This window comes from Phalacrocorax aristotelis, chromosome 5 (assembly GCF_949628215.1).
Source record: "Phalacrocorax aristotelis chromosome 5, bGulAri2.1, whole genome shotgun sequence".
NCBI classification, from domain to species: domain Eukaryota; kingdom Metazoa; phylum Chordata; class Aves; order Suliformes; family Phalacrocoracidae; genus Phalacrocorax; species Phalacrocorax aristotelis.
This window is the reverse complement of record NC_134280.1, coordinates 52,260,327-52,282,643: the sequence shown is the minus strand read 5'-3', so window position 1 is coordinate 52,282,643 and position 22,317 is coordinate 52,260,327. Positions and strand designations below refer to the sequence as shown.

Below are 22,317 nucleotides of genomic sequence, written 5' to 3'. Positions count from 1 at the left end.
ATAAAGGGAGAATACGTAGAAAGATTAAGTGAGAAGACAGAATCAGAGAGGTGTCAGAGAGAAGCGGCTAGGTATGGATGAGTGAGGAAGCTGAGAATGTGTGTGAGGTAGCAAGGGAAAAAAATGAATGGGATAATATAACGATTTTGTACCTCCAGATCCTGGAAGTAAACTAAATTAAACACAACTAAAGGTACTGGCTGGCCTTTGTGACTGAAAGAGTTAAACAACTTGGTGTAAAGAATTCCTTTCTGTACTGTTCTGGGCAAGCTATGGAAAGGACGTCATGCTTCTGAATTTTATTTGTCTTGTAGGTGGTGCACGGACATCCTTGTATCTCAGTCTCCTTTAAATGACATTGCTTGCAGGAGTTTAAGAAAAGTTTCTGTCCCTAGTCAGCTTTGATCCCTCCCTTCTGTTTCATGACTACTGTTCACTTCAGGAACACTGTGACTACTGTCCTAAAACTAGCAGAGCAGGGGCCACACTACTACAGAAATAACTATCAGAATCCCAGTTTCAAGCAATAGTCTCTTTCCTTTAAGCTTCATAAATAGCATAGGTAACCTTAGATGCCTATTACTGTTCTCTCTCTCCTGCCTTCCGTGTCTTTATGTTACCTTTTATCTCTAAGAATTCTCAAGTTTCATGTTTGTAAGGTACAGCAGAGAGTAATTCTATGCCATTCTACTACAAACACCACCATGGCTTAATAAATATTTAGATAAATAATAATAGGACAAGGCAGAGATGTAAACAAAATGAAACTCTGATTTAGTTTGGCAAAGCATGTATGTGCATATTTCAAAGAATTGATTCAGACCATATTATGTTATAGTGCCTAGCACAGGAAAATCCTGGTCCGTATGAGCAGGCTTCTTAGCTGTTAGGGTAACACTAATACCAAAGCAAATATTTAGTTTATTCTGAAATGCATATGTTCTTAAACTACCTTTCTGAATAAGTGTGTGGAATAGAATTGGGTATTAAGTGGAATCTGACTTTACAGGCATCGGTAATCCCAGTTGTTCCAACACAGCTATTAATGACTTCAGAATTTAATGGATTTTCCAGAATGTTGCTGAGCTGACAGCTAAGAACCAGTACCCCACAGCCCCCAAATGGAAATATTCTTCAGAAAACCAGGATAAAATTACAGACAATGTGGGGGGTGGGTGAAACAGAGAGAGAGAACAGAGTATGATCACCCTTTCCTTGCTACTCATTCCATCCTATAAAGGAATGTTATTCATGCTGTTGCATGCTTTCTACAGAAATTTTTCAACCACAAACCCCAGTTCTTGTTCTGTGTTCCTGTAGCCTTCACATGGCTTCCAAAGAGAGGGTCTTGATTACTTATATTGTTCTTTTCATCAGAGATTACATTTTTGATGAGGATTTACTTTATCTACCAGCAATTATTTTACAAGGCTCTGATCTGTCAGCATGTGCATTGTGTTGGGGTAGAGCCAAGACCACACCTCAAGAACATTTTTAGGCACAAGGCTGAAGGTAATATAACTCATCCACAATGGCAGTCTCTGTCTGACTGTTTGCTCTTCACGGATTCAGTTTGTGTGGCGCCTGTTAAATATCTAAGCTTTTGCCAAAATGAATAGGAGATTTATTATCAGGGATAAAATGACAACTACTCTCAACCTTTGCAGAATTCAAGGGCAAAGCAGTTTTTCCAGTTAGAAGGAGGACTTTGTCTGCTACCAGCAACTAATGGTGTCACATTCATGGATAGAAGTGAAGGACCCTGAAACAATCTACCGTGAAACCAGATTCAGTAAAATAAGCAATCACTACTGCCCCAAACACACGAATGTTAATGCTGGGAATACTCCCTCAAGATCCAGGAGCCTTGCTGGATGTGTTTACAGGTGAAATACTGACTGCTTGTTTAGAATTTATCTACAAGGTTGTTGCGTATGTATGTGTCTTATGCAGTGTACAGACATGTAAATGTAACACTACAATATGCTCTACTTGAAGTAAAAAAATGTTGCACCCGTACAGCTAGTGGGAGTGAGTCCTACAAATCCCTTTTACATCTAGCAACATATATATACATATTACAGTAGTGGTACTAATTGTTTAGAGTGTCTATAGTGGAATAGAAGTACACAGAGAAACCAAACCTTTAAACATATTGCTAAAATAAAGCAGGATTTTTCTTCAAGTGTCAATGATTCAAATGTTTTCCTGAAGATGACTGCAGGCCAAATTCTGTCTTGGCTGCAGATCCAGTCCTCCTGGCTTCAGCTGAATGGGCCAGGAGAGTAGGATTTGGCTGGATTTCACCACTTCCTTAGGCAGACTTAGATAAGCAATAACTCTCTGATGGCAAAATATTTAGTCACCTTTTTTTGAAGCTGACTGGAGGGCTTCTGTGCCAAAAAGCTTGCCTAATTTTTCTAATTATGCCAGCAGAGATAAAACATTATCTGTACCTAAAAACTTTGTATTACCTATGACCTTCATTTGAGAAAGAGAAGGCTGGGTAGACTTCAGAGAAGTAATGATACAAGTAGCTCCAGCCTGATTACTGAAAATAAGAGGAAAAAGTCTGGATGAAATAGCAAACAACAATAGACAGTAAATCTGCAATTTCCATGTAGAACCTTTCCCTGTAGATCCTTTCCCCTTTGGGATCCTTGTGCACTAACCACAGAAAGAACTCTTAACGTGAGAATTCATACATATGTCAATGCAGATTGCCTAACACAGCTGAAATATCTGAGTCACATCCTAGATGACACAAAACTTTTTGGGAGAAGTGAACAAAATAACCTGTTGCCTCAAGAAAAACTGTTTGCTATTGGATTGTGTGGAGGTTCAAATCTGACAAGCTAGATCAACGATATATGCGACTGCTGCTATGTGAATAAATCAAATGCACAGCTTTGAAACTTTCTGTGTGACTCTGAAAGCAGCTAGCTATATTTCCTGGAGACTAATAACATAGTTTCTTTAGAAAAGTAAAAGCTTATGGATTTCATTTAAAAAATAAACACACATTATTTTAAAAAAAGCTTAAAAATATGTATTTAAAAACTGTAAGAAAGCACATACATGTCAGTAAACAGAATGAAAGTCAGTAGCCTGTATCATGTAACAGAAGAAATGCAATATAGTAATCAGCAGAAATATACATTAAGCTGCATGATACAATGGGTATTAAGAATGAAACAAATAATAAATAACAAGACAGACATAGCCTCAAGAAATATGAGGATAGAATTGCTCTTTCAGTAAGGTGGCAAACAGGCTGTCCTTTTGTACATTCTACTGTTCCCTTGTAAGTGACCTGTTTGATCCTGACAGTCAATACTTTTGCAGTCAGGATACCTGAGTTCATTGGTATGACACATGAGATTCTCAGCAGTGCCAGAACACTGTTTGGCACGCTTCACGAGAGGAATAAGTACAGCTTTGAGCCTTTCATATATTGTCCTGATTCAGCCCGTTGTCTAAACTAATAGAATCCTCAGCCTTGGATGAAGGTCCTGTGAACGCAACAGAAATGTGCACCGGGCAGAGACAGGGGAACACCTGCTAAGGTGCACAGATGGCTGTAAAATGCAGTACCTATGCAGCTTTGCTCTGCCAGGCACCCAGGATCAACCAGCAAAACTTGTTGATGAAAACAAAGAGCTTGGAAAAAGGATGTACTTTTAAAAACCAGCTGGAGACATTTTTCTCACTCTTTCAACCATTAAAGAACCTAAAAACTGTACAAAACCCCAATGATGTTAGAAACTGGACTTTATGGAGAATAGTGGGGTTACTTGCTTTGTTCACCTGTGTATAAATACTGTGTATTTATACCACCTGTATGACTACTGCATGATGCATGGTTTGCCACAGAGGATATGGGAGGGAGCCAGGGCATTGCCGTGCCCTGGCTGCAGGCATCTAGGGAGGCTGGCTCTGAGGCTGCTGCAGGGCCAGGGCCAGGGCACCCCTGCTAGGGCCTGAGGGGTGTTTGGGGGAAGCTTTCCACCAGCACTTTTCCACCCTTTACATATAATCTTGGGTATGAGTTAACAGGTTATGTTTGTAAGGCAGATTAGCTTGTGCTCCACTAAGTTGTTTTGGGGTGGAAAGCCTATGATTTCTTTTGTGGTGCCTGCTTGCGTGAGGGGATGGGGTTGTTCCATCCTAAATTCCTGTCAGGGAAAAAAAAAAGGAACACTTAAAAGAAAGGGGAAATAAAAGTACCAGGCCTCTCAGGCACAGTTTTGGTTGCTGTCCCAGGAGCAGAAATGCAGCAAACTTGCCAAGTCCTCTCAGAACAGGTTTCCAAAGAGGTAGGAGTACTGCGCTGCAGATACATACCTCGCTGCCTTTCTCCTGAAGAAGTGGTGATGATGGTGAATTGTCATCCCTGGAGCTGCAGGCACCCTTTGTGTGTGGGTACAGGGTGCTGCCTGGGTGGTGCCAGACACCCCTCCGTTCCGGGGGGCTGCGCTAGGGTAAACTATGCCCGGCAGCCCCCATGAAGGTCTGCGCTTTCTCTGGGAGGCAGGCAACACCTTTCATTCAGGCAGACATCGTCCCCAGGCTTTACCCAGTCTTAATGACAGCTAGGGAGCGTGGCACACCTCTGGCCAGCCACCTTAGCTGCTCAGCTGCCGGCTACCCAGGAGCAATGCATTTCCTGCTGCTGGGACCCCACATCCTGTGGTGGCCCTGTAGGTTTCAGATAGTGCACCTGAAAGCCACCTGGGAAAGGGGGTCCTCTCTGTTGTATTTCTCAGTATTTCTCAGGAGGGTATTCCTGGAGCTTGGTGAGTTTTGGGTTAGACCCTGGGAAGAACACAATCATCTTCTGCCCAGCCCCTCACAGCTCCTGTGCTGCCACTCTTTTGCAGCATTATTTTCAACAGTTTGTGACAGCTGTTATGGTGTTTTGAGTGGGAAAAGCTCTCTAAAGGCAGTGGGTGACTGTTTTCTTTCCTCCCTCCCAAAACGCTCTTATCTCATGGAAGACTAGGTTGTGGCACATTCAAATAAATTTGTTTCATCCTGTACTCTTTACTCTGAGACCTTGTAAAAGGAATTTTCAAAGAGCTGTGTGGGGCACAGTGTGGTTTAATTCTTTATTATTTAATAGCATTTGTGACTATATTATGTGTGAGAAATTATTTGTAATGCTTTGCATTAACTCTACTTTTGATAGACGCTTTAAAAAAACACAGTCACCAGGATTGAAGCAATTTGCTTCAAGGAGGCTTTATTAAGGGCAGTTTCTGAATGCTTCGTTTGGCCATATCACCAGATCAGATTAATCTCAAATCGCTTAAAGTGAATTGATATCTTGAAAAAATAAAACTGCCTTTAGAAAGATGGCCGCTTCTTTATCATTGCTACCATATATGCAAGAAAGATAGTAATCGTCACGCTCTGCCATGTGTTTGATTCCCAGCATATGAAGCATATGATGCTGCTGTCACATGTGCTAGAAAAATCATGGAATAACACCAATGTGACCATACCAGAATGAGTGAACCAATGTAGGAGAAAGTATCTGTTTCTCTCTGGTAACTTTTGCTATTTATTTATTTCTAACCCTTGTGTATTGTTCAAATGTGCTTCCTCAGTTGGGTAAGTGAGGTGTGCTTAATAAGGCATTTGAGATGTTTAGTAATTTTTTCAGTTGGAGTGAAAGAACTTTTAAAAAGAGTCTCCAAGCCATATTTGTACTTCCCTGAATGTCTCAGAGATTAGTCACAGCACATATTTGTATTTTCCTGTGAGGTAAATTGAGATCCTGCTAATATCATATTCACTGTACTTACGTCAGTGTACTGCTGACAAGTTTTTCTGTGTCTCTTGGAGTGCCGGCTAGCTTTGGTGGCCTTGTGGCTTAGGGTTGCTGTTCTGTGTGAAATTCTGCTTTGGGAGTGCAAAAATGGCTTCTTTGACCCTGAGGCAAAAGAGTTCATGAGCTTTGTGAGGTTTGCAGGAATTGGGCAGACTTGAGCTATTATTTTCCCTGTCCCTGTGGCATACTCTGAGCCTGGAGAGCTGAGAAGGGGAGATTTAGAGTAGATCATGTAGTTTTTTAATCATCTGAAGACTTCCTTGTGCCAAATAGGTGGCTGATGTTTTAAATCAATTTTATAGTGCCATTGTATCACAGGAGAACTTGTAAGAGTTTAAGTATAAACAAAGTTTGGCCCAGATTTTTGCACAAATAAATCTCTGCATTTAACATATAAAGGCAATCTGTAAGATCAAGTATTCCCATGAGGTGGGCTTTTTTATTGTGTTCTCTCTGCTACCTGCCTTTTTGATGATCCCACAGAAGTCTCCTCTCTATTCCAGGGTGTCATTAAGCAGTGACTGCTGGTTTTACATAGATACAACTGACACCTTGGTTGCCCACTGCTATGGAAGGGCTTGCTTTCATGGGTGAGTTCTTGCACTGGCGGAGGGGACATGTGAATCCATGTGGTATGATGGCTGACTGAATTTCATACACTTTTTGGTGGCATTTCTCCTTTTCCTTCTAGACCACTGTTCCTCTTGCAAAGATAGTGACATAGAAGAATTGTTCAGGAAAGAATTTAAGAGCAGATCTAATAAATTAGTAACAAGCTAACATGGTAAGGGGCTATTCTTTGTTTATATAAAAAGCTGGATTTTGTGATTTTTCTGCTAAATATATTCTGCTGGAAAGCTTGCTTCAGAGGTGCCGTTTCTTCAGGACCTCCAGATTGCTAGATTGAAATGAAATTGCAGGCTACTCTATTCTGGTTAATAATTGCTCTGAATTAACAGGCTGTGTGTGTGAAGCCTCTGGGGCTAACCATTTCAGACAGAAGATAAAAGATAAATGGGAGATAGGATTGTTGATGAGTTTGTCCTGTATATACCTTAGCTGGTCTTTACACACATACACATGTGCATCTAAATAAATATAGAATCTGTAATAATGTAATATACATTTAGAGTGACTAACAAACCTTTTCTTTCTTTTTGTCCTGGCTTTGGCTGGGATAGAGTTAATGTTCTTCCTAGTAGCTGATATAGTGTTGTGTTTTGGATTTAGTATGAGAATAACATTGATAACACGCTGATGTTTTAGTTGTTGCGAAGTAGAGCTTACACTAAATCAAGGGCTTTTCAGCTTCTCATGCTCTACCAACTGAGAAGGCTGGAGATGCACAAGAAGCTGGGAGAGTGCACAGCCAGGAGAGCTGACTTAAACTGACCAAAGCGGTATTCCATGCCATATGATGTCATGCTCAATATATAAACTAGGGGAAAGCTGCCTGGGGTGCCACTGCTTGAGGACTGGCTGGGCATTGGTCAGCAGGTGGTGAGCAATTGCATCATGCATCACTTGCTTTGAATATTATTATTTATTTCAATTATTAAACTGTCCTTACCTCAATCCACACATTTTCTGACTTTTACTCTTCCAGTTCTGCCCCCATCCCACCAGAGGAGGGAGTGAGTGCATGGCTGTGTGGTGCTCAGTTGCTGGCTGGGGTTAAACCATGACTTTTATAAAAAAGCCCAGAATATATTGGAAACCTGAGAATAGTTTAGGTTGCAAAATTACTTCTGGTGGAATCGCAACTGAGATGGAAAGACTGTTGAAGTACTGGTCATTAAAATCCTGTCTAGGATTACTAAGGGATGTATTATGTTGTTCCCATAGCTTCCTTGCTGAAAGTAAAAGTTTTTTACTTGTCTCTGTTAGATCAAGTGTACTGTAACAACTTCAGCATCATGAATTGAATGCAACTACACCTTGCCATGAGGTATGTGATTCAGTATTGTTTTGCATTATCTTCAGTCAACACAAATTTAGTGCAATTATAATGCTAATTTCCTGTAAAAGAGCAGATATCTGAATAATAGACCTGAATTCCATTAGAATGAGGTCATAACATGAAAGCATTACAAGCAGAGCAATTGATAGGACTGCATCAAGTAGAACAATCTCATTCTCCAGAATACAGAGCAACCAGAAACTAATATAAATAAGAAAGTTAGTTCTGCTGTGGAAGGAGGTCATTCCATGGTGGTATTTAATATGCATTTTCCACAGATTCTATGTCACAGTCATATTTTGTCTGCCAATTCTCATACTGTGCCGGTGTTGCAGCTGGCAGTCATGTGCTCAGTAGGTGTGACACTGAGCAATGCAATAAAGCTCAGGTTTGGCCCCAAACCTTCCTAGAGATCAGCTAAAGTGGAATGAGAGGTTTTGACTGGCTCCTTGCTGAGTGAGGGAACAGCTGCAGAGTCCACATCCGATATTCTCAAAAACTTAGGCCGGTTCCAAATTTGCCTTGGAATCAGGCTTCCTTCAAATATTTCTGGCATTTATTTTTTTGAAGTCAGTGAAAACCAGTAACAGATATGGGGATATCCTTGTGGTTAGACTGGTGGTCGTGCAGAAGTAATGATTTATTTTCAGGATTGGCTGCTAGACTCTTGCAGCTGTCTGCAGGATTTTGTGAGTTCTAGTACATGAGACATCTATAATTGCTCATGTTTAATGGCTCCATTTTTGATTGCCTGGACAGCCTTTGCTTTCTTAAAACAGAGGGAGGCAAAAGTGGGATTTTATTTGCATGCGTGGCTGTAACAGCAGGAGAGGAGTCAGCAGACAAAGTAAGTTTCTGTCTGTTTAAAAGATTTTAACTATGTGAATAACTGTTGGTAACAACACTTATTGTAACAGTGCAAACATTTGCTGATTCCTTATAACCAAATTATAGTTACAAATAAGAGTTATAACGAATGCTGAAAGAAATCTGAGACTCAAGAAGGAGGATTGAAACAGTAAGGAGCAGAAGCAAATGTGACAGCCATGAGCACTGCACCGTTTGCAAAAATGTACTTTCTGTGCATTTATAGTTGTTTGATTATTACATTAATAATGTTCAAATAGAACTAGTCTCCTGTTCTATTATAAAACTCTGGTTTAATTCTGTTAGGTTGGGAGGCCTGGTGGTTAGGTGGTAAGGAGGGAACAGAGCAATATGCCACCAGGGGCCGCACTGGAAAGCAGTAGAGCCTAAGGGCTGGAAAAAGCAGACAGTGAAGTAACAATTTGTCAGCTGGGAGGTAGTGGGGATTTTTGCCAGCAGGAAATATGTCGTTACCCGTGATCCTCAGGGATCACTCAGTGCTCACCTCTGAGTGGGGAGTATATGGGTTGTTATTGTTCTGTGAAGGAAAAAATGGGTGAGAAAGCGGGCTGCTTTCTGCAGGAAGGGCACCTGCAGAAAGCCTGTTGTTACCCTGTTACTCCCTTTACTGAGCTGTCCAAGCTGCAGGCTAGGAGAAAGGTCATCACCTTTAATTTTTTACTGTTCCCCCTACTGATCCTAGAGCAGTCATTTGTAAATTGTGTAAAACATGTTGCTTGGCATTACACAATCTACAGTCAGATCTGTGGTGGCTGGTTCAAAGTATAGTGCGACTAAAGCTGCATAGTAACCTGTCAAAACTTGTAGATTTACAACAGTGCGATTTCAGGTTTGAGATTTAGGTACGTTGCGGTGGGGTCTAAAATATGAGACTGGCTGGTTTGGAAAACTTTGGATAGTTTCTGTCTGTCAGGTAAAGGACTTTCAGAGCTACAAAATATGTACAGACTCAAAGACCTTCTTGCTTACTGGAAGCTCACTAATTGATAGTATCTGAAGTGATGTGCTTGGAACACTCTGCTTTTGAATGGCTTTCATTCAAAGCAGTATCAAAGCTCTACAGGGGGTTAGGTACCACAGTGTAGATTGACATTTGACCTGGAGCTATTGAGAAATGGCTGTAGTAGGATGAGAAGCAAATATTTCACAGCTTCAGCAACTCTCATGTGAGGGATTCAGTGAAAAGTCAAAGGAGACACGCTGTAAAATGCTTAGAATTTATTAATCATCATTATTACTTCTTTTCATAAAGGACAAAAATAAAACAATATTCCAAAACAAAATAGAAGAAGAAAATATACCACACCCAGATAATATGACTAAGACTAAGAAATGACATAACGTTAATTCTGAAAGAAATAACCCAATAAATCATTTTTCCAAAAATAAAATAAATAGCAATGGTTCAACTTTTAAAAGCTTCCTAGGAAAGAATTTACATTTTATTTTATTATTATTAGTATTAGTATTAACTTTTGTTTACAAAAATCCTTCATATGCCCTTGTTGGCAAAAAAATATATATACTCTACTTCTGTAAACAGTTAACCACAAAAAACAAAAAATGTCCATATTTTCATACATTTACTATTCTGATGGTTTTATGTAAACAAATAGTAGTGTGCAGCAGCTTCTCATGATAGGACTTCTTTCTCTCATGAGAATATATAGGGAAATATGCCCATTATAAATTGCTCAAAATATTGAAGTTTATAGTTTTGAGAAGGTATAGCTTTCTGCAGTCTAAGTTTTCCTTAGTGCAACAAGAAAAATAAAGAAACAGAGGTACAGTTTTCCTTGGGTTTTTTTTGTTTGTTTGTTTTGTGGACTTTAGCTTTTTATTTGTCTCAATGAACTGGAATGTAAATGTTATCAAAAAGGTCAGTCTACATCAATGGAAATATTAGATATTGTTAAGTGTCTATATTACGCCACCACAGGCAAGCTTCAAGCCTGAAGAGAATGTTGTTCTAACAATAGACTTTGTGTAAGGGTAAATCCAGCTCTCAGTCTTATGGTACAGCACTTCTCAGAAGATAAACAAACAAACAGAAAACGTCAAAATGACCTTATGCTGTACCTCTCAAGGTGTAAAAGAAAGGGCATGAAAAACAATGGGAGATATATTGGTAATTAAAACTGAAACAAAGCAGACAGACATATTGAGCCTGTATGCAGAAAATATCACCTGTTCATCCAAAATTTTAGCTGCTTTTGACACTTCCATATTTTTTCAAAGGTTCTTTTTAGCCTTATGTTCAAACCTTGTTTGACGACTTCTCTCTAGTTCTAATTTTAGACCTTCACTTGTTCCTGAGAGGTCTTTTGCTGGTTTGTTGCCTGTTGGGTGCTGACTTGGGGAATGCACTCAGTGCTCACACAGCTGCATTTCTCCACATAGGTGTATGAGTGATCAAGGTAGGTTCCGTCACTGCATGTCAGAGTCACCTTCCTTTGGCTGGTTTTGATTTCCTGACAACACGAACATTTATGTTCCATCGTGTTCGCCTCTGGAGAATATCTGATTGCAAAAGCAACAAAAGAGAAATATTCAGAAATTATGTGAGAAATACCACTGCCCCTCCCACCCATTACTAAATATTAACCAGAAGTTTTGTGCTTGCATTTGGGACTATTGCTCGATATTACTGTTCTTACAGTATTGTGGTGAAATATAAGTTGCTCCTCATTGTAAAAGTGGATGCACGTAGCTCTTCATTAAAAGTAAATGTATTAATCCAGTTCACATATTAAGCCAGTCCAAAATAAGAGAACGTTAAGAAAGAAATAACTTCACTTTTACACGGGCAAAATCAACATTTAGGTCTAATCACTATGACACTGAACAGACTGTTAAAATATTGTGAGTCTTGAGGTAATTAAGCTAGTACATCATGTCTGTGAAAAACTCTAGTTAGCACAATGGAAACAGCTGATGACTGGGCGGATGTTGGAATACTAGAAAATCACTTGTGACTTGCTTTATGTAACTAGTGTAAAGAGTAGAAGGTGAAACCAAAATTATCTTTTATATCACCTACCGTGAGTAAGCATCACAGCTGCCTTCACAGTATGTCATCTCAATAGGTGCAGGAGATTCACATCCATGATACTTGATGACAGTAGTAGTATTGTGCTTCATACAACCTGGGGGTGTCACAAACCAAGGGAAAATAAGTTAAAATATATGTGCATATAGATAGATATCTGTGTATGATAGTTTGTAGTAAAAAACTGAGATGGATGGAGCTGAAATAGGAGATTAGGTCACAGTGCATTTCTCTTTTAATTGCCAAGGGCCAGATGATGACTCCTGCTGCTTCTGTTATCAATGAATGAAAAATCCCCTTTCGCTTACACAACTTCAGTGCAGGATGCGGAAATAAAGAGCTGCGGTAACTGCTCAATGCACACCCACCTCCCAGGACTGGCTTCACTTTCTTACTTGAAGAGGATGTATCTTTGGAAGTTGAGTAATAGTTGTAGTCCTCTCCCTCCCACAAAAAACCTAACATTTAACAGTAGGGGTTGGGAAATTCTCCATGTTTTCCAAGGCCCTAAAGTGCATGCTGGAAGTGTTCTGTTCCTTTCTTTTTCCATCTGTTTCCTTTCTCACCCAGTGTGAGGCAGTGGTCCCAAACTTGGTCTGTTCACCTTTTCTGTCTATGCATCTACCATGCAAGGTGGACTAATATACCTAATAAGGCACAAATTATCATTACTTACTCTTCTGTTTTACTCGGCACTCTTTACAGCAGCCATCGTCAGATAGCTTGATGTCATCCTTGAGTGGGAAAACAGAAAAAGATAACTCAGGTTTCATATCTGCATACTAAAGCAGAGACTTTCCCTGCTTTCTAAGTTTCTCTGGCACCAGGAAGTTCTTTGTATTGACATGGAATTTAATTTCAAGCAAGGCTAAATTTAATTTCAAGTAAGGCTAAATGTTAAGGGCATATAACTAATTCAATTCAATACTAGTAAGAGGTTTTTTGAAAGCTGATGTTGAGGGAGACCAGAACTGCATTGCTGTCAGCAGAGTTCAGTAATAAAATTTCAGAAATAAAGCTTGTAGCACATGTGGGGTATTTAGAATGACAAAAGTCAGTACAGGTGACTTTCTGACAGATGTCAGACAGGGTAACACAATTGGTAACACAACCTGGGGGTATTGGTCAATACCTAGGTGAATATGAGCCAGCAGTGTGCCCAGGTGGCCAAGAAGGCCAATGGCATCCTGGCTTGTATCAGGAATAGTGTGGCCAGCAGGAGCAGGGAGGTGATCGTGCCCCTGTACTCAGCACTGGTGAGGCCGCACCTCAAATACTGTGTTCAGTTTTGGGCCCCTCTCTACAAGAAAGACATTGAGCTACTGGAGCGTGTCCAGAGAAGGGCGATGAAGCTGGTGAAGATTCTGGAGAACAAGGCTTATGAGGAGCAGCAGAGGGAGGTGGGATTATTTAGCCTGGAGAAAAGGAGGCTGAGGAGAGACCTTATTGCTCCCTACAGCTACCTGAAAGGAGGTTGTAGTGAGGCGGGTGTTGGTCTCTTTTTCCCAAGTAACAAGTGACACGATGAGAGGAAATGTCCTCAAGCTGTGCCAGAGGAAGTTTACACTGGATATTAGGAAATATTACTTCACTGAAAGGACTTTCAGGGATTGGAACAGGCTGCCCAGGGGAGTGGTTGAGTCACCACCCGTGGAGGTATTTAAAAGGCGTTAGAATTGGTGCTTAGGGATATGGTTTAGTGGTGAACTGGCAGTGTCAGGTTTACAGTTGGACTCGATCTTAAAGGTCTTTTCCAATCTATACTCTTCTCTGTGTGTATTCTGTGTGTGTAATTAATGAAATAACTGACTCCCCAGATGTGTGGGGCTGGTTTTAACCTACCCTGAGCTGTATTAAGTTGAATGATGTTGTGAGCTGAAGTAGCTTATTTTCTTTCAATTTTGCTCTCAATAAGTGAATTCTAAAGAAGAATTTATAATCCTAAATAATTTAGGAATAAAAGTCCCATTATTTTTCAATTTGATTCATTTTGATTTGCTTTTTTTAAATGCAATTTGATGGGGATGAGATTCGGAGAGGGTAAAATGAGAGCTACTTCCTGTGTGATGCTTCTGCTAGATTTTTCCCTTGGACACCATGATCTGTCTATCACTGATGTCAGCCACTGCAACACTTTCAAACATGAGAACTGGTAGAAGACTACTTACTGGATTACATTCATCAGGGTTGAAGAGAGGGCACTTTTTCTGTAAGATGACTTGAATGAACTGGTCATCATAATTTTCACATGTATAAACTGTACAGTTATGATCAGGTGGGTTCCAGAATTCTCCAACCTGAAAGTAGTTAAAATTAAACTGAATAAAAACATTCTTACATAAAAATGAAACAAACAAAAAACCCCACCAGTGTCTTATCATTGCTGCCTATTGCAGTTTGATTATTCTAAATAATTTCCTTAAATTTCAGCTAATGGTTACTTTTATTACCATACTGCTGTAAGTCTTTTTCATTAACCAATAGAAGAGGCTGTATTTTTATCTGGATATGGACATGCTTTCTGTGTGAATAGGAAAAGTATGTGGACTCATTTGGAAAGATTAATTCATGTTTCAATGGTTTTGTTGTCAGAATTTATGGATATGTCCATTTAGATACATGGCAGAATTTCTGTTGGCTTCATTGACTCATCCTGTCCTAAAGCTCTCAGCTAACCTGAGAGTGGCTGTTTGGAGCAGAAAACTGCCTTCACAGATAAAATTATCCTTTGAGCAAAATGGGAGCTGTATTTTCAGAGCTGAAGGCAATAAGGGCCCATTGCTTTCACCTATGTATTTTTCTATGTTGATTTCTGAAAGCCATTGTTCAGTGTCACAGTTTCTTCCAGAAATCTTAGTCAGAACTGGGGTTTCACGCCTCAAATGATTGTTGAAGCTGTGTGAGACAATCCATTCCCTGCCTAAATAAGCATTTGTCTAACATGAGAAAAGATGCAGCAAATAAATGTGACAAAGACAAGGAGAGGAAAGAGTGAAAAGACCAGCAGAGTTTGCCAAAAGTGAACTAAAACAGGGATAGTTACTTGGAGCACATGTGTAATATCTCCCATGGTCACTATACAAGCCGCTGCCTTGCATGTGCCGCAGCATTGTCCAGGTTCCTTTGTATACTTATAACCCTGTTTTGAAAGAAATAGAGAGGAAATGACATTGAGTCAGGACATTGACCTTAACCAGTTGATATTTGAACTGAGTGGGGTAGGAATTACTGACAGCAAAATAGCACTCACTGCTGGGCAGTACGTGTCACAGATAACAGGCTCACACTTGACGGTACCATGGTGAGGGCTTGAGAAAGAGGATTCAGAGCAGGTGCATTCTTCACAGGGGCCTGATGGAATGACAGTTCCAGGCTAGGGGAAGTCAGGAAAACAAAGTCATTTATTAGCCAGTAAAAGCAAGTTACTTTGTGTATATATGTCACAGACAATACAGGGCTGAACTACGTAGGAGCTAAACTATCTTTAAACACAATTTTGCTTGTTTTATTTAAGCAGAGTTTCTGTTGTTGGTAATATCCATTTTGGAATTAAATTCTGCTAATGCAGGAAGGAGAGACGAAAATGCTTCTGCTTGTAGGGAGGGTGTTGGTATGCTGACCTTGATTAAACAAGTAATAATGTTTTATCTCAGGCCTTGCTGCAAAATATTGTCCATGATAGGAGTCACAAAAACATTGCATTGTGAATTATGTGAAGGTGTATTTTTATAGTGAGTTACTCTGTGTACTTACTGCATAGTAAGTTTCATTGACTACACAGCCATGTCCTGCAAAGAAGGAAGAAAGATGGTGTCATAGCGGTGTAAACTTTAAGAAGTATGTGAACAAAACTGCGGCTTTGTTGGCCCAATACGATAACACAAATAATTTACATCTTTCTTTTTTAAGATCCTTGTATTCATAAACTTAGAAAAATAAAGCTGTGAATAACACGAGGAAGGTACATAGAACTTACTGCATTCAAAGGTAGCACAGCATTTTCCAGGCTGCATTACTGTGACTACTTCCTGTCCCTCTAAGCACTGGGGTGTGACTTCAGGGCAGAGACTAGTGTTGCAGTCTATGTAATGTAAGAGAATATAGAAAATAATAAACTCAGAATTTTTTAGTGAAAGTAATTTTAGTTTGCATGAACTTCAGCAGTTTTCCCATGGGGCAAATATGGTATTGTTTACACAAGCTAGTTTATTGACTAATTCAGTATATTTGTCCAGCTATTTTTAAAGTGAATGGGCTTTTCCATAACCTTTGTAAAACAAAGCATTGTCTGAGAAGAATAGAGTGGTGATTGCTGGAAAGAGATACTTCCCAAGAGAAATTTGTATCAATTGGGAAATCTGATGACTCTCAGGGGTTCAGGAGCTTTCCTGAGTAATTTTTAAATGTTCAAGATGTTTCTTAAAATTAAGATTTTTCTTTTTTTTACACTGGTCTTTGAAACAGAAAATGCTTTGAATAGTGTTTTAATAATGTTTCAGGTGGTAGCAGCAATAAAAGTTTTCAGTGTTAAATTATAGGACATTTCCGGTTACTTTTTGGTGTCTAACTACGTAAAATCTTTTAATCTTTAAATTTATTCTTTTCAGGCATCTGGTAAATGCTCAGCTAGAAGGTCCTAAGAAGTGGAATGAGGAAGAAAACCATTATGAAATCAATGCAGAGTATTAAAAAAAAGATAAATTATTGCTGTAGTTCTCCAAAATGAATATAGTATATTCCCCGTGATAAAGAACTAAGACAGTACTTACAGCACTCAGTCCTGCTACAGCATGGATCTTCTGGTATCTGTACCTGAACAGGCATGTAACCTGGTTCATCACAAAATACTTGCTGTGTCAGAGAACATTTGTGCTTTGTACAATGCACTTTGAGAGTATTTTTGTCACAGACACATTCCTGGCAATCTTGTGTCCATTTTTCTCCTGGCTATATAACAAAGAAAAAGAAAAAAAAAAAAGGAAGAAAAATGTTATATATAAAGTCAAATCAAAATAATTCTATTTGTTTCTAGTTGATTTATTCATGGATACAGTGATACCTGATTACATCAGCCTTGTCATATTTCTAGTATTTTTAGATTTTATAAGAAACCTTCAAACTGAAGCTCATTAGGGGAAGATACTGGAGGCCACTGAAGGTTCTGAGCATGTTTACAGAGCTATCACTTTCTATTTATTAGTAGCATTAGTATGGGGGGTACAAGAGGTGTAAAGGAGAAGTGATTGAGCTTGGTATGCATTTTTGAATAAGAAATTATTATACAACATGCACATTTGCACATTAGGTTACAGAGAGATATTTCTATAGTTTGTATCCAGCTGAGGAACTAAGAATGCAGACTATCAACATTATCAGCAACAGGTAAGCTTTGTTATCCATCTGTCCCTTCATCTCCAGTAACTTTAGCAAGCCAAATTTGTGGAAATAAAAGAAGCACATATGCCAAAGTTCTACTATTACCATGTATATGGGTTTGGGTTGTTGTGGTTTTTTTTTCTCCTTTTCTCTTCTTTTTTTTTTTTTTTCTTTTCAGTTTGTGAGGTGATGGTTATTGAAAGAATATCCTATAACTTACTGTTAAATTTCTTAGGGAATAATGTGGTTTCTGCTCTGGAACTCAATTTTATTTAAGACTAGAGGGGAACGAACATTTGAAAAAGCCTGAAGTCTCCCCCAGCCTTAGCAAACTTTGTTTTTGTGAAACATTAAATATCCTCTTGCTTCACTTGTGGGTGCTTGATAAACTGCATTGATTGTGATACTCACCCATCTGGATACTCCATTTGCTTCCCTACAAGCTGGAAGGAAAAAAGAAAAGGAGATTTACATCACTGAAAACTGACATAAAGGAGTAAATTTGTGAAGCTTCAAACAGAAATACTGTGAAGATAAAACTAGCAAGAAAATGAAAATGCAGAATAGTTGTTCTGAAATTTAGAATTCTACCATCTTGGTAGGTCTCATGTAAGAAAGGAAGATTGAAAAAAATTAATATTGATTATTATTCGATTTGTGGATGGGGAGGCTAAAGGAGTTTAAAGAAGCTGATTAACCCATGGTCTGACCATATAGAAGATAGCAGTAGAACACAGGCCTCCTGACTATCAATCCTGATGTCCATTTATTCCCCAAACTAGGTATGGATTACTTACAGCATTCAGAGACACAGGTGTTGTTTTGTTCACTTATGAGTGTCTTCCCTTCAGGACAGAAACATCCTTCAGTTACTCCATAGCCAGGAAGCTCAACAGAGCTAGAGTGGGAGAAATGTTGTATGTGAGTACAATGTTTTTGCAGTGAAGCAGGAAAGACAGCAGCATATGTAGAAGGTCGCCATGTCAGATACAAGGGAGACAAAAGAATTTGCATTTTCTGAAGTGCAACAGGAAGCACATATTCATAGAGCTGATTGATATTTATAAATCTTGAATAAATTATCCAAATTCACAAGAAATTTTATTATGAAGTTACTCCATCTTCTAAGGAAAGTAGGTAAGTAAAAACAGAAAAAATGAAAAAGATAAGCAGTTGTTTTGAGGTGGGATTTTTTTTTTGTCTTTCCATACCGTGGGTCACAGGTAACAGGATTAATGGGCCCACATGCCTTGTATACTGTGCTTGCTGGGCAGTTGTATGCTGTATGGAAAAAGAAAAAAGATCAAAAATTGACAGTAAATGCATTTTTGCAGCAAAAGTGACTACAGCTTTGCCTGTAGCTTCTATGAGTAAGGTTGTCTCTGTATTTTTGTAGACAGTAGTCAACTATTAGATGTAAGAGGTGTTTACTGAATAAAACACTAATTACGACCATTTCTCACATGCATTTTTGAGTTCTGCAGTACTTACGGCATGTATTGTTAGTCTTTCCTCTCCAATCAATGCAGACACCTCTAGCAGCACACTCTGTAGCATACATCTCCAAACTGGAACACTGCATGGATTCATTTGCTATGCGACATCCATCAAAAACACAGCCTTTGAAAAATGGTTCTGGTGGTATCACATCATGACATTCTGCAAAACTCCTGCAGACAGGAAATAAACCAAACCCCTTTTATGTTAACTAGCCATTGTATAAAATCCATCACGTTAATGGCATGTGACTGTCTGCTTCAGCAAGGAATATATTACTAGAAAAAATAACCCTAAGAATAGCCAATAATCTGGGAGATAGAGTCAGGAAAGGAAAGGTTAGGAAATTTGAAGCTCCGTTTTTTTTTCGGAAGAGTCTAAAGGTCATAGTGTTTCTGTATGTATACACAACTTTGCATCAGTCTGAAATTTCATGAAAAAGGCAAGTGTATCAGATTGAGGAAAAAGGGATGATTAAAGTAGCCAAGAGATAGAAATGTTGCACATACAAAACTCAGAATTTATTAGACACTGAAGCAGCATGTGTAAGAGGACCTTTATAAGTGACCCAGCTGAAAAAAAGCTTTTGTCAGAGCTCACACAGTGTAGGAAATACTGCTGAAAACAAGACTTCACACTTTTGGAACTCCATATTTTACATAACATGTACAAAGAATGAAGGACACTTGGCTCTTTATGGTTTGTACTGAAGGCCCACTTCAAATATAGAGTTCAGTCTTTAAACAGTGTAAGTAAGAGTGAGTGAGCATATCCTGGAAGGGAGGGAGAAAGGTAACATAAATCTTTGTGATTCCAACCCAGGAAGTATGGATTTTAGTGCTTGCTGCATCCCTGATTTCCTGACTTCACCTCTCCTTGCTCAGTTATCTTTGGCATGTAAGTCGTTAAAGAAGAGCCGTTTCTTTTGTAAAGGCCTTTTACTGTATATATCCTGTCATTAAGCTGATATTTTCAGGTATTATCGCATGCTAGGGCTATAGTTCTTACTCTTCTTGTAAGATACTGAGACAGTTTTTTCTAGAGAGAGTGAATTCATTCATTTTTTTCTTACTTGCTCCAGATAAGGTTGCAGAGAGGTGTTTCACATGGAGGCTTTGGTGGAGGTGTGGTTATATGTGATGGAGGCGGTACTCCATGGCATGACTTGTTGTTAGCAACGATCCAGTGATGAGCCATTTGGGGACAGGAAGAAATGATCTTACCACTTGGTAAGCGGCATTCATCTAATTTATCATTTGTACATGTTCCTGGAAGAAACAAGCTATGTAAATCTCATAAGCCATATCAAAGATGCAAAATACATTATGGTGCTGATATCATGTTTAGAAGTGATGTGCTCATGAAGTGTATAAGGTGCTTTGCTTCATAGGGAGGGCTTTCTTTACAGTTATATGAACTTTAATTTAGGTTAGGGAAAACCAAATAAACCTAAAACCCCAACCCAAATAATAATAAAAAAAACAAACCAGGTTGCTGAAACACTGAGCTTTTGATCCTACAGAACTTGAAGAGCAGAACTGTTTTCATTTCCATTTTACTGCTGTTAAAAATTTCTGACAATCATGAGACCATAGCCAGAGTGGGTGAGAATAATCATGCTAGGGTGGGAAAAGAGTCCCACCTCCAATTAGTGTATCTGTCTTACCACACTGTCCTTCGGTGTTGTTTCCAAATTTGCTGTATGGGAGTTTCACGGAGAAAATCAGCCCACTAAAAGTGATGGTTGCACCAATCTCTGGTATATCAACAATCATATTGATGCCAAGTGTGGAGAAAGAAATACCATCTTTTTTGAAGCCTGGTTTGACAATCACTTCGTTGAAGTACATCTGAATGCAGGGTTAAAAAAACACAATTTCAAAATAAGCACTGCTTCTGCCTAATCGTTTTAAATAATGTATTTTCTAATCTTCATAATCATGTATAATGCCATATTGTTTTGCATCTCATCCGATGCCCATTGCCATTGCAACAACAGCATATATATGCATTAATATGTTAGCTTGTATTGCTGGAGTGCTACAGTGTGATAATAATCTAAGTGGCCTTCATGTACTGAGTTTGTGCAGATTGTGTGCTAATGCACAGCGTTCTAAATCCAAGTATTTTCTTTGTATCCCTCATCATTTCCTTTGTTGTAAACATTTTTCATATGAAAATGAGTGGTAGTTTTCTTTAACTATAGAAATATTCCTGCCATTATTATGTAATAATTTTGCTGCAGAATCACACTGTCCCTATACTACACGTTGCTTGGCATTGGAAGAGTTGTCTGGATTCAAAATCACGTCAAATGTCCCTGGTGCCAGTTTTATGCAGTAATAATATTTATTAATTAATCTAAGCTGTTCCATTTGCAGATTGTATCTTATAAGAACTAATGAAAGTAGACATATTTGCACAATAACTTTTTGTCAGCAATTATTCAGCAACTTTCTTCTTATTCAATTGGGATAAAGTAAGAGTTAAAACTGTCAGTTACTGTTTTCTTTCACAGGGAATCACTGGACTAATTACTTCACCATGTCTTTCTAACTGTAGGTAAGGAGAAATTGGCATGGCTTTGTAGGGGGAGAGTGCATATTGAGACAAACTTTTCTCCCACCTCTTCATGTTCTCCAGTCAACTAATAAATTCTCCAGTTTAACAGTAGGACTGACTTTTTGTTTTCACTGGCTTGCCAGCATTATTTTAGGATCATGAAGGTGAAATGACACCCCCAGTCACCCCTGTTCTTTATCTATACCTCTCTCCCCAGCAGGGAATTGGAGGGGGAATCATGTCCTGGCTGTTTGGTGCCTGAAGTTCCCTATGAAGAGGAAGCAATCCCTAGTCATCCAGCTGATAAGGGATACACACCCATCTTCACCATGAGAGAAGAATCATGCTTGTGATTTGCGTTCACGTTTCTTCATAACGTTTGTTTACATAAATGAATAGCACAATGCACTAGTTTTCATGAAACATGAATCAAGCACCAGTATAAGCATTCTTTCTGTCTTCTCTATCAGTTTGCCTGTTTCTTAGTGTTATTTATATACACACATACCTGCACATAATATATTAATATCTGCATACTGCTAAGCTGTTTCTGACATTTTGTTCTTAGAAACTTTTGTAATTTTTATTTTTCTAATGATATCCTCTGCCCTCATCACCTCTGTGAAAAGATATACTAACAGACTGTATTTCAACAAGAATCAGTAAGGCCTATAAACCTTATTTCTTTTTTGCAAAAATAGATAAATAAAAAAATGTGTATTTTACCACGTTGGTCATCACACCATTCCTGAGTTCACGAGTCAGCAGCACTTTTGCAGATTTGTAGTAAATAATAATGGATTTAGGGCAGGAAAGTCCATCTTCCGCATTGCAGTAGTAATTGTCAATATAAACACGGAAGTTGTCATACTTAGGTACAATCTGTTTCACCAGGACGTAAGTGCAGTTTTCAAGGAAAGTGTAGTAGATTCCATCAAAAGTAATATAATGAGGATCACCCCATCCACTGCACACACCTGGTAGAGAGAAAATGTTTAGAAGACTAACATGAAAATTAATGTAGAAAGAATTTAGAAACTGAAGTGAACTTGCTACAATTTATAGAGAAACCCTAAGAAAACAAAATGCCTATATACTCTGTTCAAAGTTTTGCTTTCCTCAAAAAAGGTTATTCCTTAATCTACTGGTGCT

At 38.8% G+C, this 22,317-nt stretch overlaps 1 protein-coding gene across 1 annotated transcript in view; it reads right to left on the bottom strand.

The window, feature by feature from the left end:
• Positions 1–9,891: 9,891 nt before the first annotated feature.
• MUC5AC (mucin 5AC, oligomeric mucus/gel-forming) overlaps positions 9,892–22,317 on the bottom strand; it is a 54,376-nt gene continuing 41,950 nt past the window's right edge. The window contains exons 34-49 of the mRNA XM_075092519.1: positions 21,892–22,142; positions 20,270–20,453; positions 19,676–19,871; positions 18,598–18,776; positions 18,318–18,387; positions 17,904–18,004; positions 17,518–17,549; positions 16,500–16,677; positions 15,605–15,811; positions 15,484–15,518; positions 14,981–15,103; positions 14,774–14,869; positions 13,899–14,027; positions 12,407–12,464; positions 11,722–11,827; positions 9,892–11,201 (exon numbers count right to left, since the gene is read on the bottom strand). Of these exons, the coding sequence (XP_074948620.1) occupies positions 10,976–11,201; positions 11,722–11,827; positions 12,407–12,464; positions 13,899–14,027; positions 14,774–14,869; positions 14,981–15,103; positions 15,484–15,518; positions 15,605–15,811; positions 16,500–16,677; positions 17,518–17,549; positions 17,904–18,004; positions 18,318–18,387; positions 18,598–18,776; positions 19,676–19,871; positions 20,270–20,453; positions 21,892–22,142 (2,171 nt within the window). The 3' untranslated portion in view covers positions 9,892–10,975. The remainder of the gene's footprint in view (positions 11,202–11,721; positions 11,828–12,406; positions 12,465–13,898; positions 14,028–14,773; positions 14,870–14,980; positions 15,104–15,483; positions 15,519–15,604; positions 15,812–16,499; positions 16,678–17,517; positions 17,550–17,903; positions 18,005–18,317; positions 18,388–18,597; positions 18,777–19,675; positions 19,872–20,269; positions 20,454–21,891; positions 22,143–22,317) is intronic.